General features: G+C 49.2%; 2 protein-coding genes across 8 annotated transcripts; one reads left to right on the top strand and one right to left on the bottom strand.

Moving 5' to 3' along the window:
* The first annotated feature begins 44 nt into the window (after positions 1-44).
* On the top strand, positions 45-1,805 carry Mea1 (male-enhanced antigen 1). Of its 4 annotated transcripts, none has more exons than XM_038341272.1 (4): positions 45-159; positions 652-932; positions 1,018-1,120; positions 1,420-1,805. In XM_038341272.1, exons 1-4 carry the CDS (start codon positions 45-47, stop codon positions 1,569-1,571), a joined length of 651 nt encoding a protein of 216 aa, XP_038197200.1. In that variant the 3' UTR covers positions 1,572-1,805. The 4 variants fall into 4 exon arrangements, with proteins under 4 accessions (XP_038197200.1, XP_038197201.1, XP_038197202.1 ...); XM_038341273.1 differs by having other exon boundaries at positions 52-188; XM_038341274.1 differs by having other exon boundaries at positions 133-232.
* On the bottom strand, positions 1,691-25,025 carry Ppp2r5d (protein phosphatase 2 regulatory subunit B'delta). Of its 4 annotated transcripts, none has more exons than XM_038341260.1 (16): positions 24,872-25,025; positions 20,081-20,161; positions 6,732-6,930; positions 6,325-6,524; positions 6,128-6,238; positions 5,918-6,010; positions 5,381-5,511; positions 5,197-5,256; positions 4,993-5,101; positions 4,762-4,815; positions 4,231-4,401; positions 4,029-4,156; positions 3,368-3,469; positions 3,210-3,282; positions 2,968-3,084; positions 1,691-2,830 (listed from the first exon to the last, which is right to left on the bottom strand). In XM_038341260.1, exons 1-16 carry the CDS (start codon positions 24,896-24,898, stop codon positions 2,693-2,695), a joined length of 1,794 nt encoding a protein of 597 aa, XP_038197188.1. In that variant the 5' UTR covers positions 24,899-25,025; the 3' UTR covers positions 1,691-2,692. The 4 variants fall into 4 exon arrangements, with proteins under 4 accessions (XP_038197188.1, XP_038197190.1, XP_038197189.1 ...); XM_038341262.2 differs by having other exon boundaries at positions 6,732-6,924; XM_038341261.2 differs by having other exon boundaries at positions 20,081-20,158.
* Positions 25,026-27,270: the final 2,245 nt, after the last annotated feature.

The following is a 27,270-nucleotide window of genomic DNA, read 5'->3' as shown; positions in this document are numbered from 1 at the left end:
CGGGCGTCACTGGGTAATGTAGTTCTTTGTGGTCTGGGCAGGGGATGGCGGAGGCGGGGCAAGAGGTTGACTTCTCGTCTTCGCTTGCGTCAGTCTTGGGCACGGGGCGGGGCTGGAGGTCTAAGAGCCACAGCACGTCCTGCCCCGCCGGAAGTGAAGGTGCGGGTCCGGCTGTGGGCTCTGAGAGGGTGAGGCGCGAGGAAACACCAACGCCGAGACTCAGTGGGGGCGGGTAGGGGACGCTGCAGCTGGGGCCATTGAAGGGGCACCTCTGGGCTTGAAGGGCGCTTGTCAGGCGGTATTGTGGTACCCCGGAGAGAGGGGATGAGGGGCGGGGACGCGCTCTTTTGGGTAGTCTGGCGACCTGCAGTTACTAAGCCGGGGAGGGGCGTGACGGGAGGGGAAGAGGGTCTGGAAAGGGTCTCTTCCGAAGCCCTCCCGGAATCGGGAAAGTTAAAGACTGGTGGGCTCGAGTTCAATATGAGAACCCTAACTTAAGACGGGCAGGCGTGAGAGACGGGAGAGGGGAGGAAGACACAAGACCCTGAGAGAGGGAAGTGGGTTTTATGAATGTAAATGGAGACTGCAAATCGCGTGCTGAAAGCGGACTCGGTTTCATCCAGTCCCTATCCTGCCTTTCTGTCCTTGCAGCCCCTGCCCGGATGGCAGCAGTAGTTCTAGGGGGAGACACCATGGGCCCTGAACGTATCTTCCCCAATCAAACTGAGGACTTAGGGCCACATCAGGGTCCTACAGAAGGAACTGGGGATTGGAGCAGTGAAGAACCCGAGGAAGAGCAGGAGGAAACAGGAGCAGGCCCAGCAGGCTACTCCTACCAACCCCTCAATCAAGACCCTGAACAAGAAGAGGTGGAACTGGCACCAGTGGGTGAAGGAGAAGATGGAGCTGCTGACATTCAAGATCGGATCCAGGTGTGGTGGAGGGAATTGTTCCTGAGCAAGTGAAACAGAATGTACCAAAAGCTGGATGCAAACTCTCTTCTCTCCGGTTCTGCAGGCCCTGGGACTTCATTTGCCAGACCCACCATTAGAGAGTGAGGATGAAGATGAGGAGGGGGCTGCAGCATTGAGCAGCCACAGCTCTATTCCCATGGACCCAGGTAAAAAAGCTCATCCTTTCATTTGGGAATAATTAAGAAGGAAATAGACTGGAATAAAACCAGTAAGAAAAGTAACAGAGGACATCTTACCCTTAAAAAGAAGGAAGTGTGTTAACAAATTTTTGCAGACTTCAGAATGTAGGTGAAATGCTATTTAGCTAGATTTGGGAATGGGTAGACGTGGCAATAATGTAAAACTGGTGACTCCATGAGTCAAGGGTTCCAGGTTAATTGAAGGAATAGGGAGGGAACGGCCCCGTTGTCTCTATCCTCTAACCAGCCTTTGGCTGTGCTTTCAGAACACGTAGAGCTGGTGAAAAGGACCATGGCTGGAGTAAGCCTGCCTGCACCAGGGGTTCCTGCCTGGGCTCGGGAGATATCAGACGCTCAGTGGGAAGATGTGGTACAGAAAGCCCTCCAAGCCCGGCAGGCCTCCCCTGCCTGGAAGTAACCACATGGAGAGCTGCCTTACCTCCCTACATTCCAAGCCAAGACCAGCACAGGACTGACACCGCTCGGGCTCTAACACACACCTTCCCATGTCCCTTTCACATCAAGGCAAACCAGACCTCTCAGAGACCCACTTTATTCGGTTCTGTACATATGGGGACATTGGCCCGAGCCCAACCCACTGTAGCATGTATCACTCTGTGGAGAATAAAGCACCCTATGTACACAGCCAAAAGCCGCACTGCCTGTGCCCCTGAAACCTGGTCCAGCCCTCCCCACTTGTTGCTTTTCTGAGTGCCCAAAGGGTACAGGTGAGGGCCTGCCCAGCATCAGCATTAACAAGGAAATAAATAGGTGTCGCAGGGAGCCATGCTCGGGGCACTGCTCCTGCTTCCCTCTTTATAACTTTGGGAACCAACAGCACAAAGAAAGCAGTCAGCCACAGGGTGGTCCCTTCTGTATTTGTGATCCCAGGACTGCTGCTTGCCAAAGAGGGGCAAGGTAGATGGTTCATTCTCCCCATCTTGGTCCACTGGGCCCTATATTCATCTAGTGTCCATAACATACTTTTCTGGCCTCTGTGTTGTCCTGGTTAGGCAGAGGATAAAGGGAATAATACACCACCACTCCCTGCCTGCATAATGCTAGGGCTAGGGGCCTATTGTGCTGCTGGGGGGTGGTCCCCTCCAGCTCTTCACTCCAGGGCCAATGGAGCTTGATGTAACTTTGGTGACAATCTCCTGCTTTACCCTGCAGGGGAGAGGAGAGACACCTCAAGTTCAGATGAGGATGCAGGGGAAAGGAGCATGTGATTCCTGTGTTTGTGTTTCTCAGAACAGTTTCAGGTAGCTGTGGGGTTAAGAGCAGGGGGACAGGCACCCCCAGGTTGTCTAAGCACTGAGCACTCAGTGCTCAGCCTGTCTGTACTAGCCACAGGGAGGCATGAACACATTTAGGGGTGAAGAGGGAGCACTCTGGGCATCCCTGCTTCCAGTGCCTGCATCCTCTAGAGTAGCCAGAGAGGTGCTGTTGTGCCCCAGGTCAGCCAATAAGGAGCAGAGGGTGGAGGGCCGGGCTGAGTCCCAGGGCTGAGTGGGCTGTAACCCTGTGGGGAGGGGAGGGTCAGAGAGCCTCCTGGCTAGCAGTCAGGAACTCTTCTGCCCGCTTGTGCGCCTCTAGTGCCTTGATGGTGTACACGTCCTGCGGCAGCTCGGACTTCCTCCGAAGCAGCACTTTCTCCTTCTTGATGTCCTTTAGCATCTGTGTATGAACAGGGAGAAGGCCAGGAATGGTGACCAGTCCCAAGATTCTCCTCTGTGTCTGCTGGCCTAACTCCTCTCTCTCTTAGAACTGTTACTGCTATCCCAACCTGACCCCTGCCCCTGGTAACCTCTCACCTGCACAGCCTCTGTTTCCACTGTCCTCTTCAGAAGCTGGATGTCCTCTGCCGTTGGGGTCTCTGTCTCCATGGAGTACACAGGGGGCAGTGGTGGTGGAGCTCGGAACATAGGGTACTGAGAGGGCAAGAGGTATGGACAAACGGTGAGCACTTCAGAGCCAATCTGCCTCACTCTTCCTCCAGAATCTCCCCAACTCTAAAAGGACTGCCTGAGTTCGGGGCAGTGGCATAAAGCCTCACCTGGGGATTAAGCCGTGCCAGCTCCTCAATCTTCTGCCACATTTCCTCTCTTTCCTTCATTCGGAACCGGCCCCTGTGGGAGGGAACGGTAGGGTTGGAATTGGGGACAGTGAGCCGGAGGTAGAAGGTAACGATCCTCTTGGGAAAGAGAGACTCACTTCTGCTTCTCTGCTTTGTACTGTTGTGTACAATCATCAAACAGCTTCTGGTTCATTTCCATGAACAGCTTCAGGGCATTGTAGATCAGTCCATGGATTGTCCTGCCATCCAGAGAGAGATGGTGAGCAGGAGGCCAGAGCCTGCCGTTCGTGCCACAACCCAGTTTGCTTGTTTTCACGTCTCTGCCAAAAGCTTTTCCGTTTACTAGTCCTTTTCACAGATATCTACACCTCAGAAGCAGCCAACTCTTGAGAGCAGCTGATGGACTTTACAAATGCGGTCCCCACCCTAAGCCTGCCTTGGCTCATGCCCATGGCCTCCCAGTAGCACGAGGACTGTCAGCACCACACTCACCCTGCCTTCTGCAGGAGAGCCTTTCTACAACTTGGACTCTATACAGTCTTTAAGCATATCACATAGTTCCCTCCAGCCTAGAATGTCTCCAAGGCTGTGGTATGAATCAGGTCAGCTATTTGGTACTGCAAGGATGTCTCATTGGCACCTTTTCTTGCCAGTCAACTCCTCAAGGACCCACTTAGTAATATTTGGTGGGCACCAGCTTTGCTTACTGCGTGGCCAGGTGAAATCCCTGTCTCGAGTTCTACACCCACAGAGTTTTGAATACCCGGGTCCCACATCAGCCCACACTCAGTGGCCTACTTGTTCCAGTGGCTTTTGGAGTTCCTATAGAGTGCAGGAAACATGATAGGGAGGACGCGGGCAGCGTTGTCACTGATCAGGCTCATGATGTACTCATTGTTCCAGTAGTAGAGGGCGCGCTCTGCCACCTGTCAAGGAGAAGTGCAACTCAGCGCTCAAGACCTGCGCTGCCATCTTTGGGAGACAGTGGGTCTGGTCTCACCTGGAAATGGGGGCTGGAGACACACTTGGCAAGCTGGCGGAAGAGGGGCTCCATCACTTTGCTGAACTCTGAGGGTTCAATGACATCCAGAATCTCCTCTAGCTCATTCAGAAACATCACTTCCTTGGGGCTATGGGTCTTGGGCCAAAATTTGAGAAGTCCCACAATCACCTGTGAAGAAGATGTGAGGATAAAGTTGCTAACACTGCACAGTTCCCTGGAAGCCTTTGTATTGCCTCGTCCCACACCTACCCTCAGCTAACCACATGGCTTCTCTGGCTTGGATCATAAGTTTCCTCAGTATGTAGGTTCTGACTGCCTTGAGAGGAACCCGCATCACCCAGTCCTGAGCACCCACTTAGAGCATTACTCAGTAGTTAACAGACTGGAGCTAGGGACGTTGCTTAGTCATAAAGCTCTTGCTTGAGATGCCCTAGGTTTGCTGGCCAGTACCACAAACAACAGAAACAAAACCAACAGCTCGAGATGGGCAAGCACTGCTGATGACCGGGGCCCCGGAAAGGACATTACCGGCTCAGTGAGACTGCTCTCCTTCTCCAGGAACTGGACCACACAGTATGCCAGCTGTAAAGTGGAGGGAGGAAGGGAAAACACAGCTCTCAGGAGAGTACTCAGTGAGACGAAATCCCAGAACGGAAGGGGAGGTGTAGCAGATTTACTGTCACCACCCTTCTGTGTCTGCAGAAAACCCTTCCCTCCCCTTTGTCTCAGGGGAGGGATCTTCAGAGGCAGGCAGCTTACCTGAGGGTGGTACACACTCAGGGACTTGACCTTGTGAAGTGGAAGCAGGACACGGATGAGAAACATCTTGTGCTCTTCCTTAAGGGGCAAGGCAAAGCCATTGATGATGCTAGAAGTCAAGGGACATTTTTAGGACAAAGGCTTATGCTCCAGCCCAGTGTTAGCACCCCCCAACCTTCCATGGCATCTGCATTCCCCACTTACCTGCCGAGGATCTCCAGAAGCTCGGCAATCCCATTGTGATGTTCAGTCTCATAAATGAACCTAAGGGAAGAAGGCCCTCTTGACACTACCCCTCCAGCATTCTGCAGTCTTCCTTGCCTTCCTGTTCCCATCCCACCATAGGCAGGGGCATGCTGTGCTCTCCAGCCTGGGCTCATCGCCTCACCTGTAGAAGATGTGGTTGATCTGTCGACGAATATATGCCCGGAGCCCCAAAAACTTGCCGTAGATACGATGCAAAATGGTCTTGAGAAAATCCCGCTCTCGAGGGTCCTCGCTATCAAATAGATCCAGGAGCTAGGAGCAGGAGGTTAGGAAAGGCAGACAATGAGGCAGCAGCCAGGAAGGCATGGGCTGGGGTCACAAGTTCTCTGGGGAGTAGGGTTAGGTTTCTGAAAAGCAGAGTGATTTTATTACTCTCATTCAACCTGCTATCTGGGTGTGCACGTTTATACTCCACTGAGTGGACAGGGACAACCTGCTATCTGGATGTGCACGTTTAAACTCCACTGAGTGGAGAGGGACACTTTGTTGTTGCCATCGACACCCCTGCCCCGCCAGTTATACTGGAAGTTTCTTTGAAAGCCTTGTACTAGACACAGCTGAACTTCCAGTGTATCAGAATACAGGAAAAAACAGGCAGGACACAGGTAAAGGCATGGGAGACTACAGTTCATGGGAAGGGCAGAAAGCTCAGACTCACAGCAAGCACAAACTTCTGGTCAATGTACTTCTTGGCTATATTTGGCTGGAAATCCGGAGACTCCAAGAAGCGTAAGAAAAACTCATAAACGAGCTGTGGAGGAGAGAAGCTTCACTGAGACCTGACCCAAAGACTGGGAGATTCCTTTACTGCAGTCCTAAGGACCCTGTGTCCTATAGCCAGACCCACCCTGTCCCAGTGCCCTGGTACCTGGAGATGTGGCCAGGCAGCTTCTAAGGTAGGCTCATCTTCCTCAGGGTCAAACTCAGCTCCTGTGGGATTCGATGAAGGTGGCAGCGTCCGGAAGAGGTTCACTGAAAACTGAGGGGTGAGCCCCACTTAGAGCACTGTCTGGGCTTCCCCGGGGGCTCCCATCCCTCTCCCTTGTATCTTCTCCCTATGCCCACCATGGTGACAGCCTCAGGGTAGATAGCCTCAGTGACAACATCACGGCTGTGGGTGATATACTCCACCATTTCATTGAGTCCTGCCCGCTTCACCTCCTTGAATTTGAGGTCACTGAGTGGGTCTGACACGAAGTCAAAGAGGACACAGCACTGGCGTAGCTTCTGGATAAAGAGCTCCTCGCGCTCCTGGGTTGGCGAATCTGTGGAGACCTCAGCAGTCATTCTTCATGCATGTCCCACTGCCTGTGCAGATTTTCCTCTCCCATCCTGGTCCCATCCTGCTCCCTGGCACCTTGTCACAGCTGAACCCCATGTCTACAGAATACTCTTTTCCCAAAGATAGACTCCTAAACCAATCTTCACAGCCTCCAAGCCCAGTTCATCAGTCCCTGCCCATCCGGGAGTACCTTTCAAGGCAGGTAGCTTTTGTAGCTCTCTATTCTTGCTGAGGTTGAAGCGGGAGGAGCTTTGCCGTCGTTCTTTCTTGACAATCTGGGGTCCTCCTGAGTACTTGATTTTGCTGAGCTGTGTTGGGGGCGGTGTGCTGTTGCTAGGGCGCTTGTTAGATGACGGGGGCTGGGGCTGGGGCTGGGGCTGGGGCTGGGCCTGCACATAAGAGAGATCTGTTAACCCTGGCCTGGGCCATCTCATCCTAGTCTGTGCACGCTTGTAGAGAGGCAGTGAGCTGTCCCTGCCAGGTCAGCCAGGGACAGAGGTAACTGTGGATATAGCTCCAGAATACAATGGCCAAGATTTCCTATCTGTGTTATTAACAGCCTTCAAAATGTTCACGTCTTAAGGAGGCAAAGTGGTTGGATGGATAGAAAAGTAGTTAGCAGGGCCAAAGACCCAGCTTAGTGGTAGAGCACTCGCCCAGTATGTGTAAGGCTGAATTCAGTCCTCGGTGTGGGGGAAAATTCAACCTTAGCTACAAGCGCTGACTAAGGAGACACGAGGCACCTTCTGAATAATAAAAACACTATGTCTTGAGGACATCTGGGAGGTAGCCCAGTGTGTGGCAACTCTAACAATTCACTGAGTACACTACAGATTACTGAATATCTATACCCTTCAATTCAAGAGGAAGACACATTCATTCTTAAGTCTTAGCAGCTTACCAGAAATTTAGTTTAATAAAAATCCTAGCCAGGTGGTGATGGCACATGCCTCTAATCCCAGTACTTGGGAGGCAGAGGCATGTAGATTGATGAATTCAAAGCCAGCCTGGCCTACATACCAAGTTCCAAAGTTCCAGGCAAGCCAGAGTTGCATAGTGAGACTTTGTCTCAAACAAACAAAAGGAAAAATGACTGGGCTGGAGAGATGATAGAACAGTTAAGAGCAATGGCTACACTTCCAGAGAACCCCAGTTTGATGCCTAGCACCCCCATAACAGCCTATAAATGCCTATAACTCCTGTTCCAGATCCAATGGCACCAAAAATGCCTATGGTACACATACATACGTACATACATATATACATAGAGGGAGGCAAGACAGTCACACACATAAAAACATTCAATCTTTCTTTGCTTATCTGTGTAGCTGTAGCTCTGGCTGTCCTCCCTAAAAATAATAAAGAAAAAACAAAAACTGGGTATTATATACACCTATTAATGCCTGAATTTGAATGGTGGAAATAAGAGGATCAACTGGGACTACACAGCAAGACCCTGTCAGAGCAACAACAAGCCCCACTAAACTGAGTGAGCGTGGCAGCAGAGGAGGAGGAGGCCTGAGCAACCAAGGAGACCAACTCAAAGCTAAAAGGTGCAAACACATAGCTCACAGCAGTGTGTTTGCCTAGCCCTAGGTTCAATCCCCAGTCTAGCAAAAATAAATCAATCCTGAGACGACTGAACTCTATCTGGATACAAGAGGATGAAAGGCAGTAGAGTCTGGCTCAGGCAGGTCGGTGGGTCCAGTGGCTCAGTCCACTTTGGTCATCTGGCTCTCTCTGAATCAAACAATCCTACTTTGTTTGACTGGAGGTTTGATCCTGGTAACACAAGGAAGGGCGACAGAGTAGGCACCATACACCTCCTGTTGTGACCAGTAGGAGCCAGTGTCACTAGACAATGTAAGGTGTGCCGACTCCGGGGTCTCCCTTTCTACATTCAGGGGCAGGTCACACCTTGAGGGAAGAAGACCAGAAGAGGTTGGAAGGTCACCTGTATCTCGTTTCCCTGCCTGAGGTCAACCAAACTCTCATCTCATCTATGGCTCTGAATGTTCAAGAACACACTAAAGCCTAGACATGGTGGCACGCCTTTAATCCCAGCACTTAGGAGGCAGAGGCTGGTGGTACTCTGAGTTCAAGGCCAGCCTAGTCTATGGTAGGAGTTCCAGGGCAGCTGGAACTACATAGAGAAACCCTGTCTCAAAAACAAACAACACATTAAGCCTAGCATGTTGGCTTATAGTTGTAATACTAGCTAGTATTTGGGAGGCTAAGGTAGGAGGATAGCCATGAGTTCCAAGCCAGCCCAGGTTAAGAATGAGACGCTGTTTCCAAAACAACAAAACAAACAAAACTACTGGGGTGGTAGAGATGGCTCAGGGATTAAGAGTACTCACTGCTTTTTAAGAATTATTTTATGTACATTGATATTTTGCCTGTATATATGTCTATATGAAGGTGTCAGATCCCCTGAAATAGGAGTTACAAACTGTTGTAAGCTGCCATGTGTGTGCTGGGAATTGAACCCGGGTACACTGAAGTGCTCTTAATTGCTGAGCCATCTCTCTGATTCAGAGCACTGGAGTTTAGAGCTTAGCACCAACATCAGGCAGCTCTACTCTAGTTCCAGGGGATCTGAAGCTCTCCTTCTAACCTCCTTGGGAACCTGTACACGCACACACTGCACACACTGCACACACCTTTAATAAAGCCCCTGAGCTGGACTATCTTGACTCAGCCCTGGCTCTGGGACTTCCTAGCTGAGTACACAGCTTCTGTAAAATCAGGCTGACAACAGTGCCCATTTATAGGGCTACAGTAAGAAAGGCAGCAAGGAGTACCTGGCAACAGCAACTGCGCTCCAGTGTTTGCTGTTCTTGCTGCTACTGCACCTGTAATCATTTTTTTTTCTGTGCCTGGGTCCTAGGAATGCACCCTGGGAACGCCTCCCCATGCCAATCCACTGAAATGTTCCTTCGAGTCCACTATCCCCTTTGTTTGAAAATGCAGAGACCAGGAAGTCACTGATCTTTCAGAGAATCGTACCTTTTCCAAAAAGCTGAATCGGCTCACGGTGGCCCTTGGGGCTCACTTCAGCCTCCTTTAACCATTTGTCTGTTCCACTGTCTTTGTAACCACTTACTCCCTAGTGACGGCTCTTGCTGAGTCTATTCATGTGTCATTCATTCCCGTCAACTAAGTCAGTGGTGCTCAGCCTTCCTAGTGCTGAGACCCTTTAATACAGCTCTTCAGGTTGTAGTGACCCTCAATCATAAAAGCATTTCCGCTGCTACTTCATAAAAATAATTTTGCTACTGTTATGAATCGTAATATAAGTATCTGCAGGATATCTGATATGTGACCCCTGCGAAAGGGTCGTTCTGCCCCCCAAGGGGTCGTGACCCATATGTTGAGAACCAGTGAACTAGATGATGAATTTCTTGAAAGCCAGGGCTCTGATCTGTACCCTCTGGGCACCCTCAGAAGTAGCATCTAACAAGCATTCATGGGTGTTTGGTTGGTTGAACAGGAACCAAGACTCCTCTCTGCAAGCCCTCCTTCTCTTATCTCCACAGAAGTTCCTAGAGCAGTGGCTGGGGTCAGCACAGCATGCAGAACTGTACTAAAGGGTCCATCACTGGGAAGGTTGAGAACCGCTGTCTCACAGCACGCTGTGTATAGCCGCAGCAGCAGAGTAGAGTACGGGGAAGGAAGACAGACAAAGGCCTCCTGCACCTTGACAAACCGCATACTGGGAAGCCACTCAGAAAAAAAGGTGCTCTTCCCAGGGAGGGAAACACGGAATCTCAATTTTCTGTTGACAAGAAGTGAAGTTAGCTAGATCAGCCAGTCATGATGGTGCACACCTTCAATTACAGCACTCGGAACAGGAGGATCTCGGTGAGTTTGAGGCCAGCCTGGTCTGCATAGTGCAATCCAGCTAGAGCTACATGGTAAGATCCTATTTCACAGAAAGAAAAAGTTAGCTAGACAGTAATTTTCCAACCTCTGTCTAAGTAATATATCAAGAGAACATAGAGTTGTATGGATTAAAAATAAAATGTCCAGGGCTGGGGAAATGACTCAGTTGTTAAGAGCACTGGCTGCTCTTCCAGAGGACCTGGGGGTTCAGTTCCCAGAACCCATATGGCAGCTCACAATTGTAACTCCAATTTCAAGGGATCCAACACCTCACACAGATATACATGTAGGCAAAACACCAATGTATATAGATAAATAAATAAATCGTTTTAAAAAATAAAATAAGGGCTGGAGAGATGGCTCAGTGGTTAAGAGCTCTGCCTGCTCTTCCAAAGGTACTGAGTTCAATTCCCAGCAACCACATGGTGGCTCACAGCCATCTGTAATGAGATTTGGTGCCCTCTTCTGGCCTGCACTATATATATAATAAATAAATAAAATAAAATAAAATGTGGTGGCATTCTGAGTTCAAAGCCAGCCTAGTCTACAGAGTGAGTTCCGGGACAGTCAGGAACACAGAATACACAGAAACCCCATCTTGAAAACCCAACCAACCAACCAAACAAACAAACAAATAAATAAAGGGGCTGGAGAGATGGCTCAGCAGTAAGAACACAGACTGCTCTTCCAGAGGACCTGAGTTCAATCCCAGCAAGCACCTGGTGGCTCACAACCATCAGTAATGGGATCTTGTGCCCTCTAATGGCCAACAGGCATACATGTAGGCGGATCACTGTATACATAATAAATAAATAAATTAATTAATTAATTAGGAAAAGGTCAGGCCGGGGTGGCGCACACCTTTAATCCCAGCACTCTGGAGGCAGAGGCAGGTGGATCCCTGACCTACAAAGTGAGTTACAGGACAACCAGGGCTGTTACACAGAGAAACCCTGCCTTGAAAAAAAACCATAATAAATAAATAAATAAATAAATAAATAAATAAATAAATAGAAATGTCCTGCCTTGAAAAACCATAATGAATGAATGAATGAATGAATGAATAAATTAAATAAATAAATAAATAAAAGAAAAAATGTCCAAAGGCAGCCAACAATCTGAGCCCTAAGGGTCCCTTCCACACCAGACTGTACAGCTGAGGGGACTGTCTCATCCCACTTGATCACTCTAGTTTTGGGGGGCTTTGTGTGTTTGGATGTTTGTTTTTCGCAGGGTCTCCCTATGTAACAGTTCTGACTGTCCTGGAACTCGCTCTGTAGACCAGGCTAGCCTTGAACTCACAGAGACCTGCCTGCCTCTGCCTCCTGAGTGGATCGATGAAGTGCGCCACCACCACCCAGCTTCATTCCAGTTTTTGTTTAGCTTTATGTGTATCTGTATATGTGCGATATGTGTATGTACATGTCCGTGTGTGAGAGAGCAGGTGTGAGTACATGAGTGTCACAGTGTGCGCATGGACGTCAGATGACGACAAGGGTGTTGCTGCTTGCCATCCATCTTGTTTGAGGCAGGGTCTCTTCTTCACTGGTGCACACACCAGGCTCAACGGTCTGGGAGCTACAAGAAATTGTCTCCACCCCAGTTTGCTGGAGGTTCCCTGGCATTACCAGTGTGTGCACCTCACCAGTCTTTGCATGGTTCTAAGGATGGAACTCCATGCTATGTGTGAGCCCTTATCTACTGCACCATCTTCCTCGCCCCCAATTCTAGTTTCATAAGGACTACTAGAGGACCCCCAAATGCAGGAACCATCTGAGAGACAGCCAGCCCATCTAGTAAAGTCCCTAACAACCAAGGCCCATGAGGCCTTCTCCTGTTTGTCTACCTTCATATGCTTGTTAGAAAGCACATATGTGGATATGCCAGCCACTCACTTCACACTCAAGCATTAATTCCAAACCCTCCAGTCCTTGGGTGGGTAGGAGACAAGTGAGCAGCCAACACAAGGATACCTGACTATCCTATCTAGTCCTACTGAGACTCTGCAGAGATCTGAAATACTTTCTACAGAATCTACACCCACTCAGGAAGCGTTCCTGTAACCCACGTCTCCTGCCTCTACCTCCTGAGTATATACACCACCAAACTATTTATGAGTCACTGGGCCTAGAACCCAGGGCTTTGTGCAGGCTAGGCAAGCACTCTACCAGCTGAGCTGCATCCCCAGACCCACTATAAAAAGTATTCTAACAGAAAGATGGAACATAAAATAGTAGGAAAAGAAGCTGGGCAAAATTGTACCTATCTCTACTCTTAGTTACGCAGGAGGCTAAGGCAGAAAGATTCAGAGTTGGAGACAAGCCTGGGCTACACAGCAAGACTTTAATTTCAAAATTAATTACAAAATGCACAGATGGAACCAAGCAAGATTCATGCCTATAACTCCTGCACTCAGAAGGCAAAACCAAAAATATTAGTGCAGGTTGAAGCCAACCTGGACTACACAGCAAGACTCTGGTACAAAACACAATTAACAAGGGCTAGCACGGTGGCTCAGTGGGTAAAGGCACTTGCCCCCAAGATTGACAACCTGAGGTCAATCCCCAGGACCCAAATGGTAGAAAGACATAATTAACTGTCACCAAGCTGTCCCATGACCACTGTACAAACATACAACAAATATACAAATAAATGTAAAAAAAAAAATCAAGACTGGAGAGATGGCTCAGTAGTTAAGAGCAGACTGTTCTTCCAGAGGTCCTGAGTTCAACTCCCAGCAACCACGTGGTGGCTCACAACCATGTAGAATGAGATCTGGTGCCCTCTCCTGGCCTGCAGGCATACATGCAGACAGAACATAAATACATAATAAACAATACATAATAAATAATAAAGTATCTTTAAAAAAATTAATTTTGGGGCTGGAGAGATGGCTCAGCGGTTAAGAGCACTGACTGCTCTTCCAGAGGATACAGGTTCAGTTCCCAGTACCCACATGGCAGCTCACAACTGTCTGTAACTCCTGTTCCAGGGGATCTGACAACCTCAAACCAATGTACATAAAATAAAGTTAAATAAATCATAAAAAAATTTTAAAAAATAATAATTTTGCCAGGCGGTGGTGGTGCACGCCTTTAATCCCAACACTTGGGAGGCAGAGGCAGGCGGAGGCCAGCCTGGTCTACAGAGTAGGTTCTAGGACTGGCTCCATAGCTACTGGAAAACCCTGTATTGAAAAAAAAACCAACAACAAAAGAAAGCAAAAAGTAAAAAAAACAACTGGGCAGCAGAGGCACATGCCTTTAAATCCCAGCACTAAGGAGGCAGAGGCAGGCAGATCTCTGTAAGTTTGAGGCCAGCCTGGTCTACAGAGAGAGAGTTCCAGGATAGCCAGGGCTACACAGAGAAACCCTGTCTTGAAAAACTAAAACAAAAAAATCCAAAAACAAAAACAAAACAAAAAACCCAAAAAACAAAAACCACAGATTACGTGCTGTATCTACTGTATCACGAATTATCTGGTCTAGTAAATGAAGATCACTTTAATTTAAACCCTGGTCCTCTCCGGAGCTCCAGCTAATCCTATTTAATTCTTCCCCATCCTCCCTTTCTTCTCTAAACACCCCTGTTAAGCATCACAAAGGAAAAGGTGACTAGGACAAGGCCCTGGCCTGAAGACCAATAGGTGGGGCAGCCACAGAGGCAGCTAAAGGTACAAGGGAAATACCAGAGCAAGCCACAAAGGCTGTGGAAACACAGAGGAGTGGGCTACAAATTGCCTGGAAGAATTATGGCATCTCTCAAGAGGTGACTTAAAAAAAAAAAGTTTGTTTTTTTTTTAGATTTATTTTATTATTTATGTATACAACATTCTGCCTCCATGTATGCAGGCCAGAAGAGGACGCCAGGTCTCATTACAGATGGTTGTGAGCCACCACGTGGTTGCTGGGAATTGAACTCAGGACCTCTGGAAGAGCAACTAGTGCTCTTAACCGCTGAGCCATCTCTCCAGCCCCAAAAGATTTATTTTCAAATTATGGGGTGTGTTTGTGTGTAGCTGAATTACGGGTGGTTGTGAGATGCCCACTATAGGTGCCAAGATCCTAACTCAGGTCCTCTGCAGGATCAGCAAAGGCTCTGAACGACTGAGACATCTCTTCAGTCCCTGAAGGTGTGAGTTTTGATTTAGCTCTTAAGGAGTAAATATGCTGGGCGGTGGTGGCGCACGCCTTTAATCCCAGCACTCGGGAGGCAGAGGCAGGCGGATCTCTGTGAGTTTAAGACCAGCTTGGTCTATAGAGCTAGTTCCAGGACACGCTCTAAAGCTACACAGAGAAACCCTGTCTCGAAAAACAACAAAACAAACAAACAAAAAAAAGGAGTAAATGTGAGTTTAATGTGAGTTTAGGAGAGGGAAATCAAGCTGGTCCAGACCAGTGGAGCGAGGTCATACTCCAGGGGAGCTGGCTGTTTTAGGAGGTAACTCCCACTGGGCCAGTACCCAGGGCAGATGGTACAAGAACAAAGTGAGGCCAGCTCAGACTCGCTATGGATGTTGGGTTTTAACTTTGGGAAATTCCAAAATTAATCTTATATAGTATTTAAACACTATAGCCTAAACTGGGCTGGACTTTAATGTGCAGACCAGGCTAGCCTTGAAATTACTTACAGCAATCATCCTGCCTCAGCCTTCCAAGGGCACGAATGAGCACACCTGGCTCAGATTAGATTTTGGTGGGTTTTTGTTTTTAGACATGGTCTCTCCATGTATCCCTGGCTGGCCTGGAGCCGACAGCATAGACCATGCTGGCCTAGAAACCACAGAGATCCACCTGCCTCTTCGTCTGGAGTGCAGGGACTACTATGAGTCACCACATCCAACTCAACTTAGTTTTAAAGTAGAGAACATGGCTGAGGGCACAGCTCATGACAGAACACGGGCTTTGCCTGAGTGATACCCCCAGGGTTCAGTCCTCAGTACTGGAAAGAAAAAAGGAGACCATAAAACCAAAGTGGTTTGAGGATAACGTCTGTGTGTGGCCTCTGAGCTGCAGTTGGGGAGACTGGGATGTTTCTTCCTTCCTCCACTCCCATCCAGACTCTGTTCTGACTCGAGACAGCAGTGTGCTGGAGTCTATTTTTCCCAAAGAGGAGCTCCTTAAACGCAGAGGCCGACACAGTGAGTCTCACCTGCCCTCTCACAGCCACTTTCCACCCTAGGCTCCTGTTTTGTCTCAGAGACAATACTTTATTTAGCCTATGAATCCCAGCTCTGCCATTTATTCATGGGGTAAGTGCTGTTCACTCTGAGCCTGACTGCAGTGACAGTTAAGTGTGCATGCAAAGATTTAGGGACAAGGGGCTGGAGAGATAGCTCAGAGGTTAAGAGCATTGCCTGCTCTTCCAAAGGTCCTGAGTTCAATTCCCAGTCAACCACATGGTGGCTCACAACCATCTGTAACGAGGTCTGGTACCCTCTTCTGACCTGCGGTCATACACACAGACAGAATATTGTATACATAACAAATAAATAAATATTAAAAAAAAGATTTAGGGACAATATATGCAGGTTGAACAGTGTCCCAAAGAATCTCTGAATATGGCCTTAACATGCACCATTAAGTGAAAACAACGAGCATTACTGAGTTGGATAGGATATCCCTAATGAATGGTATCCTTTTAAGAGGGAACTTCAGAGAGAGACAAGACACGGAGAATGCTGTGTGAGGGTGAGGAGAGGAACTGAGGTGCCAAGGACTGTCAAGGACTGTCAAAAGTCAGCAAGGCACCCAGTGGTAGCGATGCACTTGGGAGGCAAAGACAGGCAAATCTCTGTGAGTTCGAGGCCAGCCTGGACAGCTAGGGCTGTTACAGAGAGAAACCCTGTCGGGAAGGTGGGGGAGCCAGCAGGGAGGCATAGGACAAACCTTTCCCTAGAACCTTAGGACAGGACTGGAGCTATGGCTTGCAGAGTATCATGGTGAACAGTTTTGAATTCCCAGGACCTACATAAAAGCACAGGTGTGCCTGCCATGCCCACCTGCGATCCTCGAGAACCAGGAGCATAGATAGAATCCTAGACCAGTGGTTCTCACCCTTTCTAACGCTGCAACTGTAATGCTACGTGTCGATGTGACCCCTCCAACTGTAAAATTATTTCACTGCTACTTCAAAACTGTAATTTTGCTACTGTGAAGAATCCTAATGTAAATATCTGATATGCTGGATATGTGTATGAGATCCCTGTGAAAGGGTCGTTTGACCCCAAAAGGGTTAACACCCACCGGTTGAGAACCGCTGGTCTAGGGCAAGCTGGCTATCTGACTAGCCAAAATGGCCAACTCTAGGATGAGATATATTGAGAGAATACACCTCAATATATCAGGCCCACAGAGACTGACTAAGACATCAAAATTAAGATGGGGAGCCTGAAGAGGACATCTGATGAGAGCCTCAGGCTCTCATGCACCTCCACATGTGAACACACATATATACATACTTGTACACAACACAATACATACACAAAGGTTAAAGTAGATTGAAAACATTTTAAATTTAAATAAAAGAGACCAATGAGATGGTTCAGGGGGTAAAGGGCACTTGCCACTGAGCCTGACGACCTCAGCTCCATCCCTGAGTCTACATGGGGGATAAAGACCCATCCTCTGACCTCCGCTGGTAAATACTGGCACTCACACAATAAATGTACAAACAACAAAATTGAGAGATGGTCTCAAAAACACAGACCAGGCTAGCCTTAAACTCAGAGATCTGCCTGTCCCTGCCTCCCAAGTGCTGGGATTAAAATGAGCACAACCATCCTGTCCCAGATTTTTAAATTCTGAACAAGAGAAGCTCAAGAGCTGGAAAGATGACTCAGAAGCTCCTGCAGAGGAGCCAGAGTTCAGTTCCCAGCACCCATGTGAAGCAGCGCGCGCGGCTTCTAACTCCAGCTGTGAGGACATGACAGGGACACAACATTGTCTCCTGGGCTCTGCAGGTATCTGCACACACGTGTACATGTCACACACAGAAATTTCAAGTAATTAAAAAAGATCTCAGGTCCTGTTTTTGCTACCCTGACTTCTGGCCTCCAAAAGCGTAGGAGAATACATTTCTGCTGTCCGAGGCCACCTGCTATATATATGGTAATCTGTTTTGGCTGCTTTGGAAAACTAATACAAAATAACTGGTCAATAAAGTAAATGTTAGGTGCTATAATTATTAGGATTAATTGAAAAACAATTCTGGCAAATGCTTAACACAGTCAGGTTTTGGCCAGAGGAGTTCAAAATTGCACAATAGAAAAAGGGGCAAGGGGGGCTGGAGAGATGGCTCAGAGGTTAAGAGCATTGCCTGCTCTTCCAAAGGTCCTGAGTTCAATTCCCAGCCACCACATGGTGGCTCACAACCATCTGTAATGGCGTATGATGCCCTCTTCTGGCCAGCACGCATATACACAGACAGAATATTGTACACATAATAAAAATAAATATTTTTAAAAAGGGGGGCAAGGGAAAGATACGGTGAACAGTACTTTTAAACCATGACCTCTGCCCAGCAGTCATGGCACACATCTTTAATGCCAACACTTAGGAGGCAGAGGCAGGAGGATCTCTGTGAGTTCAAAGCCAGCCTGATCTGCAAGAACTAGTTCCAGGACAGTCAGGAATATTACACAGAGAAACCCCATCTCAAAATATCAAAAACAAAAACAAACAAACAAACAAAAGTCATGGCCTCAGGGCTGGAGAGACATCCAACAATTTAGAGCACTGGCTGCTGTTCTAGCAGACCCAGGTTTAATGTCCAGCACCCACATGGCTGCTTGCAACCACCTGTGACTCGTGTTTGGGGATCTGATGTCCCTCCACCGATACCAGGCATGCCCATGGTACACAGACACACATGTAGGCAAAACACCCATACACAAAAATAAAAAAAAAATAAATACATGAATTAAAAAAAAGATCATGGCCTCCCACCCTGGCTCTTGGCTGCCACGGCATCTCTGCAACATCCATACAAGAGGACCTTCTGAAAAACTAAGAAGGAAAATTTCTGTGGCCACCTCATATAAATAAGCCCTTTTCATAAAACAGAGTCCAGGGTGAACCTGAAGCCCCCTTTTCTAGAGGGACTAAGACAAATGCCATGTCCCTGAGCAGAGCCTCCTGAAGAACTAGAGGAAGCACAGCAGCCTGTCTCGCGCACTGGCCCACCCTTCATTACTGTGACTTCCAGTGTAACAGTGCATGCAGGCGCCCACACTGGGCCAGGAGATCTCCTGAAACTCACAGTGTGAAGTACAGCCCAGGGACCCTCGCCATGCCCTGGGGATGGAGGTGAGTGGTCAAAGCAGGCCTGTCTAGGCAGGTAATACCCAGGATGCCTAGGAACCAGAAGGATGTTAATGAGGCAGGAGGAAGGGAGGGCTTGTAAGTCCTGGCTCTGACTGGTCACTAACTCTCAAGTACTTGCCCAGTGGAAAGTCCTGATGGGACCATCAATAGCATCACTTGGGAAAGGGTGTGACCCACAGTGAGTGCTTAGGTATGAAGTGGAAGCCATACAACATACAGCTGTTCCCCTCAGTTCACAGCCCGGTGGGAAGACCATGATGGGAACACGAACCAGTCCAGGCTGTGAAGATTACTGTTCAAGAGCCGAGACGGAGTCACAACTCTGCTGTGGTCTGCAAATTAGGCAAGAAATCTAGCCTACTTCTCCTGATTACTTTGCAAGTCCTGAAACAATGGTCACCAATGCAAACATTAACTGGATCTTTTTAGAGGGGACAGGAACAAGTAGCCTGGAAAATCTAAATCCATAGTTAACCACAAACACTTGTCAATCAATCTCCTTTCTCAGGAAAGGCACAAGACCAGCCAATAACTAAGACTTCTGCTTCCTGAACAGATTAGAGCCGGAAAAAAGTGGGAAGGAAAAGCAGAGAGAGAATGACAGCAGCTCCCACACATTCACAAGGCTATTCAGCAAACAGAGCACCCCACTGGCCAATGTTCAAGGACATCCCTCAACTTCCCTAAGCCCCTCTACTCTCTGGCTGTCTTGTTTGCCTGTTTATTGCTTTATAGCCCTAGATTGTTGAGCTATGCTGACCTCTGTTCTTGACTGTCCTTTGGTCACACACTGCCCAACTCAGGGACACCAGCCACTCCCGAGCCCCTGCCCCACCCAGATCCATACCAAAGTGACTTGTCATACTGAGAAGCACTTGTAGACTTTTCCCCTTTCCCTGGGACCACAAGCCTCCCAGCATCCCACCACCACCACCCCTCTTTGAGTCAGGCAACTACGTCACACAGGCTGATCCTAAACGTGTGATCCTCAGCTTCCCAAATGATGAGTTTACAGGCATGCATATAAGTAGACCTCACACCTTTCCATGGTTCTTATCCTAAGAAAGACATCCGCACGACACATACTTGAACACGCTGGAAATTAAACCCAAGGCCTTAAGCACACTAAGCCCGGGCTCCACTACTGGCCACACCCCCAGCCACTGAGAAAGGAGCTCCCAACACAGGAAGTGGCAGGAAACAGCTTCCACAGGAATCTAGCTGCAGGAGCCTTTGCCAATGGAACTGTCCCCTCAGACCCTGACCCCCAGCCACCAAGGAGCTGCAGGCAGCACCTGTACTGAACCCCGGGCCATGTCTACATCTTTACCTCGTCTGCAGTCTCCCCTCCACCATCTTTGCTTGAGCTGCTTGGCTTGGCTGTGCCTTTGGCAAGTTTGGGAGGTTCCTGCTGGGAGAAGACGGAGTTAGGGTTAGTAGAGGCCACGAGAAAGGAGAGGCCTTACCTGAACCTCTTAAATCTTTCTTTTTTTGGTACTGGGGATCAAACCAAGGGCCTTGTCTATGCTAGGCAAGCACTCTACCATTGAGCTATATCTCCAAGCCCCTCCTAGGTCTTTGTTTTAACTACACACTGTCTAGCTGATTCAGCCGGGCATGGTGATGCAGGCCTTTCTTCCCAGCACTCAGGAGACAGAGGCAGGTAGATATCTGAGTGTGAGGCCAGCCTTGTCTATAGAGCAAGCTCCTGGACAGCCAGAGCTACACAGGAGAAACCTGTCTTGAAAAACAAAAAATAAATTTTAAAATCCTACTGTATCAACCCTGGGACACACAAAGGAGATTCAACCCCTCCAAGGAGTTTAGAGTCTGGTTAGGAAGCCAATGTCAATCATCTTCCCCTGTCTCCTCCCCAGGCTAGTTACTGGGTTAGGCTTCCCTCCGTCAGGAAAGAACTAAGGTGAGCTGGCTTACTGGAATAGCATCAATAACAAAAACAAGCGGCTCAGACTGGCTTTTGGGCAACTTGGTCCGAGGTGCCAAAGGCTTCTACGTTAAAGCACAGCAGAAACCACTTCTCTCCCCTCAGGGCCATCCAGACAGACCCAGAGGCATTTGTATAGATGTCATCAGCAGCACCCAAACAAGAGGGTGCTAGAGGTATTTAACAGGAAGCTAAGGGATCAGAAGGGTTCTCCCTGAAATGTTAAGAACGCCTCAGGCGACATGCAGTGGGCTAGAGATGGAGGTGAAGTCCTGAATTGTTAACAAACTGTGAGCACCAATCTAAAGGTTCCCTTGGGAACCTGGCAACTGGCTCAGAGCCCTGGCCTGTCCAGCATCTCTTCCCATGCTCTGGGCCAAAATAAAAGCAACCACACAGGGACAGGATGGGGAGACTGTGAGAGACTTGAGGATGCAACTCTGACTGCACGCTCGGCACAAATCAATGCTGTGGCATCCACAGGAGGTCTGGGAACTTCCGTCCACCTGTGTGGAGGGGCAGCCCTGACAGAGCCAAGCTAGAGTGGGTCTGGTTTAGTGATGAGCATGCGCCTGTGGAGGGCCAATAAGAAATCCTTACTTGTAAAGGGAAATGCTGCCCATTCTAGCAGTGTATTCAAAAGCTCAGCCTGAAGTGCAACAGCTGCAGAAACTGGGATAGTTAACAATAGAAGGGAATGGAAGGGAGAAGGGTGGGGAGCAAGATGAAGCTTAACCAGCGAGGAAGGGCTGCCATGTGTACTAGAGATACAACTTACACTCGCAAACCCAGAGAAACCAGAGAAATGGGTCAACACTGAAAGCGGATAGGCTGAGGCCAGCAGGGATGGATACTCTCACAGTGCAGTTGTATGGAAACAGAGTGTCTAGTGTAGCTGAAAGCTCCCAGTCCTGAGCATTTGAGCAGAGGCTGGATGACCTCCTCTAAGGCTTGTTGCAAAAGGATTCAAGCCTTAGATGAGAGCTGGATTGGAGGACCTTGGAAATCACTTCCAGCTCTGAAAGTCTGCAATTCAACAGCAGCCAAGCCCCTTCAGGAAGAAGTGTTAAATCAAAGGATTGTGACTATGGGGGCAAACGGAGCTCAGGGAGAAGAGAGTTATGTGTGGGCTGGAACGGGGAAGGCTTTCTGGGGGTGGAGAGGGAAAGCCATTCTCGGATGGGGAGCAGCTTGATGCTCTGTGTAAGGGGGAAGGGGCTTCTCTGGGCTGCGTACTCTCCCACTGCCTGCTGACCAGGCTGGCCACACTGACTCCAGTCAATTGCTCAGAGCAAGTGGTGGAGAACAAAAAAGAAAAGATACAGCCAGGACACAACACCAAGGTGACTGACAACACACGACAGACACGGCCCGCCAACAAAGCTGACCGTCTTCACTCAAGTCTGGTCTCTATACTTGGTCATAAGCTGCTTACTTTTCTTGTCCCCTCCACCCACCTTATGGCACTCAGCACGACGCCTGAGAAACATCTCAGGGAATGTGCCTGATTTCAGCTGCCTTGGTGTGTGGGTGTGAGTGGGTGTAGGGGAACAGGGCCCACAAGCCTTGCTCTCTGTCTTCTGAGAACAGGTGAAGCGCACACACTGGGGCCCGGCCCAGCTGTCGCATGTTGTGAGGCACTGGGGTTTAGAGCCAGCACTGTTTTACGCTCAACTCTTACAGTCTTGTGAGACTGAAGAGGTAGCTAGCCTCTCTGGGCTTCACTGTCCTCAACTACTAAACAAAAACAAAAACAGGACCCACTTCGCTTAGCCTGATGTCTGGCACATAAAATCCTAACAGTGGTTAGTTCTATTATTATGAATAAGAAAACAGGAGGGAGCAGGGCTGGTTCATGCAGGAAAACAAAAGACCCAAATCCAGTCTCACAAGGATGCAAATCTCCCCAAAGACGGACTCAGCACCTACCTACTATGTGTAAGGGAGATGCCAAACAGCAAGAGTCAAGGAGGAATACAAGACTTGTCCCCAGTTCATTCGCACCCAAGACTGACCAAACAGAGTCTGTAAGTGGGCCCAAGTGAAGGCTCAGGATGACTTCAGAGGAAGCAGTGAAGGATATAGCAAGGACCGGGACCACAGAGACAAAGGAGAAAGAGGACAGGTGATGGATGAGCAATAAGAGCCTCCACCCACCTGTCTCTGTGCCTCCATCCTGGTACACCTCAGTCACATTGTCATCTCTCTCCCCCTCAGAACTTTAAGGAGGCCAAATGCAGCCCAAACTCCAATGCAGGAGATTAAATCTCATCAAGGGCCGCACGCCTGCTTCCATGTATCCGGATCCTCCCAACATCCTTTCTCAACCAAATCACTCATGGCCTAAGGAAGCCTAAGAATGTGTGTGTGTCCCCCCACCCCCAATTCTCAACCAGCCAGTGGACAAAGGTCTTCTACAGATGGGACAGGATATGGTCCACAGACTAAAATCTACAGACAGGTAAGAAGCTCACTGCTTCCTCTGAACTCCACAACCCTCAGTTCCCAGGTTAACGATTTGAGTGTGCAGTTTCTACAGGTGAATGGCCCAAACCATATTGGCGAACTCACTCCCAAGGACAGGACTGGGTAGGGCACACAACTCTGCTCAGCTCACCACCTTTAGAGGTTCAGCACCTAGTATGTCACCACCAGCCCTATGTTCTAAATTCCAGACTCTGGGAAGTTATAGTGACAACCCATAATCAGAGCTACCTGGCAAATACACAACAGCCCCAGGATAAAGAGTTTGATTGATAAGGTGAGGTAGTGCAGCAAGGCAACCAGGGGAAGGTGAATGCAACCTGCACCTGCGTCTGGGGTCTTCAGGAGGGTGGACATAATACCAGGCCAGAGCCAGCCCCAAGACAAGAAAAGCTGGGGGAGGCTGGAACTGGTATCCTAGCATCCCTGGATAAGTCTGTACCTCAGAGGAACCACACCTCTGAGTCAGATCTCAGCAACAGCAGGAAACAAAGGGTAGGAAAGGCAGGGATGAGGAACAGGTGAAGGCGGGCGGCATGGAGACAGAAGAGGTTGAAAGGCGGCACCATCAATCAAGGGCCGCAGGGCTGGGAGTGTAGCTCAGTGGTACTGGACAAGCTCTGCGTGTGCAAGATCCTGGGTTTAACTCTAGCAATGCAAAAGATAAAGAAATGGCCTGTGGAAGGACATCGTGACAAAGTATGAATGTCCAGGGGTAGCAGGACTGCAGAGGAAAAAACGAAATAGAACAAGGCAGAGTCCTGCTTTAATATAACTCAAGAGAGAGATCCAGCACGGGTGCAAAAAGGATATGCAAAGGTTATCCTAAGGAATAAGGGGAGGAGCCTGTGCAGACCAGAACCGGTGTCTGGTTTAGGGTGAACATGGAAGCCAGCTGATGCCAGTTAGGCACTTGCACAGAAGAGCCCTCCAAGTCTGGAGGCCTGATATTGCAGCGGGGCCTCCAGCAGGATGTGTGACCTTGGATAAGTCCCTTCCCTTGACTCAGTCTCAGTCTCCTCATCTGTACCACCAGGGACTGTAATGCATGTGCTCAAAAGCGCCCTTCCAGCACCAACGTTCTGGGGTTCCATCAAAAGAAGGAAGGGCTCAGTCCTGGCTTACAAGTTTGTGTGTAAAGGAAGACTCGAGGGAGGGGCCTAGGCCAGATTTGGGCGGAGGAGAGAAAAAGCAGAGCGGTTCTAGGTCAGGGGCTTGTCATGGAGGGAGAAGGGACCGTACAGAACTGTGGAGAGGCCGTTTATAGGCTGTTGAGGAAAGAGGGAAGGGGCTGCAGAGGGCAGGGGTGGAGGGAGTATTGGAGGAAGATGCAGTCTTAGATGAGGACTGTCCCAAACCCGCGGGGGATCGGGGACAGAGGAAGGCGGGGAGAGAAAGCAAGGGAGTGAGCTGGGAGTGGAGCAGATCTGGAGGGGGCCGGGGGTAGGAGCAAAGAGGAACGGAAGAGACATAGGTGGGGGGAATCTGTCCGGGGCAAAGAGGGAGAGCTGTCCCAGCTGCTGCACGGGCTGGGGGTGCCGCCAGCCGCGCGGCCCAGGGGCTGGCCCCGGGAGTGCTGCGGGGGGCCAGACCGGAGGGTCAGTCTGAGGCTGTCCCGGGCCTGCTTCGGGCCCCTCCCAGAGCTCCGCGCAGGCCCCGCGGCGGAGGCGCAAGGGCAAAGGCCACGCTCACCTTATCCTTCTTCAGTTTATAGGGCATCTCGGCCGGTCCACACCCGGCCGGGCTCCTGCGGCCCCGCTCCGGCTCCGGCTCTGCTCGGCCGCACTCGGCCCGCTCGGCGTCTCTTCGCCGCCGCCTGCGCGCTGCGCCCGGGCCGAGCGGTGGCTGCGCCTCCAATTGGCCCTAACTCTTACAAACCTGCCTGACAACCAGGCGCCGCCTCCTCGGATTGGTCATTGGAGCCAAGCTGCTTCCTTTTTTTCTCATTGGAAAGAAAGAGTACAAACCGCCAGGGTTCGGCTCCCAGAATTGGCTGGAGGGGAAAGTCCCGCCCTAGAGAGGGTCGGGCTTTGTGAAGGAGGCGGGGCCATGGGGAAACCCGAGCTTGGCTGGCAATGCTGCTCTCCGGCGTCGCCTGTGCGTCGTCCTCTGCTATTCTTCATCCCTTGAAGCGCTGCTCCTTCCCTCCAGAAGTGGCTCTCACAATTTCCCCTGCTCTGCTACCCGCCCTGCCTTGTCCGAACTTGAGGAAAGAGGCCCTAACACGAAAGGGCACCTTTCTTCACAGGAGTTTAAGTAGCTCAAATTGCACATGTCAAATTGATAGAGAAGGCTCCCAAGGGTCCTCCTGTGCATTTATCAAGTCTGTCCTAGTTCACAGTTGCAGAGGAGCAGAGGGGAAGCCTATCAGCAATGAACCCCACTAAAATAAAATGAGAATCCCTAGTTCGCTGCAGCTTCAAGACGTGGGTCCCGGTACCTTCTGCGAGGATGCTGGACTCGGTAAAACAGTTGCATTTGAGCCACTGAGAATGAAGTGGAAAAGTAGCCTCATGGTTCAGTGTCCCAGAAAACCTACTCCTTACCTGTGCCGCCGCCGCACCCAAGCTGGTGTTCTAGTAGATGAGACTGGGTTCTTGCCCTCAGGAATTTCCCTCTCTGATGAGGAACACAGATTTGTATATGATGATTAAAATACAATGCCATAAATTACACACACCTGAGAGTGGTATGGAGGAATATATTTTAGTTACCCCAGGAGCCAACAGACTGCATTAAGAAACTGGAGGTCCATCAAAAATAAACCTGTGGGAACTGGGTGTGGTGTCTTACCCCTGTAATCCCAGCACCTGGAAGGTGCAGGAGAGTCAGAAGTTACAGACCAGGCTTAGCTATAGCTAGTTCAAGGCCAGTTTGAACTACACTAAGACCTTGTCTCAAAACAACAAAAACAAAACAACAATAACAAAAAACTCAACGAGTAAAAAGTTAAAAATAAGCCTATAGCTACTTGTCCCGAATGTAAGAGGCCTTGGATTCCTGCGCAGCACAAATAACAAAAGAATAAGTAGTCAATGATCCCTACATAAAGAGCAGTACCCATAAGAATTGGACAGATATAGGCTAGAGAGATGGCCCAATGGTTAAAAGCACCTGGGGTTCTTCCAGAGGACGTGAGTCCAGTTCCCAGCACCCATATTAGCTAGTTCACAACTGCCTTTAACTCCAGCTCGAGGGGCTCTGATATCCTCTTCTAGACTCTGTAGGTACCTGCACACTTATACACACACACACACACACACACACACACACACACACACGTATGCACGCACTCATGCATGCACGCACATACACATAATTTAAAATTCTTTAAACAGAATGGGAAAGATCCGCTGGAGACATGGTTGGTGGTTAAGAGTACTTCCAGAGAACCTGAATTAGGTTCCAGAACCCACATCAGTTGGTTCACAAAGGCCTGTAACTCCAGCTCCAGAGGATCTGACGCCCTCTTCTGGCTCCCATGAACACCTGCACATAGGTGGCATACACTCACACAAACACATATTAAACAAAAAAATTGAAAACAAATGAAAATGAGGTGATGGGATCAGGAGATGTGTACAGTCAGCAGGATTTGGTGAGTCACTGGAGGGGGGGGCGATGGTACACGAGGAAGGGTGACTTTCCTAAGTGAAGAAAGATGGCCAGAGGAATCATAATGCTGTCATAATGACAGAGGTAGTAAGGACAGGCCAGACACAGACAGAGTGTGATAAATACTGAATAGTAACACCTTGATTTTGCAATTAGGAGGTGTCTGGTGATCTTTGCCAGAGAAGTTTATAATGGGTTGAAGAGTGAGTATGAGGGAAGAACACCGTGTGGGATCCTGGCTCTATACACAAATGGCTTTAAGCTTTACCACTAACAGTGAGTTCAAGGCAACACACAGTGAACTGCCTTTCTACTATGATCTGCAGGGGAGCATCCTGGGAGGAAAGATGGTTATTTGTATCTGGAGTGTAACTGAAGCAGGGCAACAAATCTCCTTGCCCATACCCAAAGCCTCAAAATGCACTGTAGTCCTGAGGCACAGAGCTTACCTGTAACTATGTATCCTCTTTAAACCT

This window comes from Arvicola amphibius, chromosome 9 (assembly GCF_903992535.2).
Source record: "Arvicola amphibius chromosome 9, mArvAmp1.2, whole genome shotgun sequence".
In the NCBI taxonomy this organism is placed as follows: domain Eukaryota; kingdom Metazoa; phylum Chordata; class Mammalia; order Rodentia; family Cricetidae; genus Arvicola; species Arvicola amphibius.
This window is presented reverse-complemented; position numbering and strand designations above follow the sequence as displayed.

What these genes read in the sequence shown, in the direction of transcription:
- Mea1 (XM_038341272.1), top strand. Translation starts at nt 45, where the DNA reads ATGGCGGAGGCGGGGCAAGAGGTTGACTTCTCGTCTTCGCTTGCGTCA. An exon ending in CTGCCCCGCCGGAAGTGAAG is followed by an intron (nt 160 to 651) that starts GTGCGGGTCCGG and finishes CTGTCCTTGCAG; the next exon opens with CCCCTGCCCGGATGGCAGCA. An exon ending in ACATTCAAGATCGGATCCAG is followed by an intron (nt 933 to 1,017) that starts GTGTGGTGGAGG and finishes CCGGTTCTGCAG; the next exon opens with GCCCTGGGACTTCATTTGCC.
- Ppp2r5d (XM_038341260.1), bottom strand. Translation starts at nt 24,898, where the DNA reads ATGCCCTATAAACTGAAGAAGGATAAG. An exon ending in ATAAACTGAAGAAGGATAAG is followed by an intron (nt 20,162 to 24,871) that starts GTGAGCGTGGCC and finishes GTCTTCTCCCAG; the next exon opens with CAGGAACCTCCCAAACTTGC. An exon ending in AGAGCAGTCTCACTGAGCCG is followed by an intron (nt 4,402 to 4,761) that starts GTAATGTCCTTT and finishes TCTTCTTCACAG; the next exon opens with GTGATTGTGGGACTTCTCAA.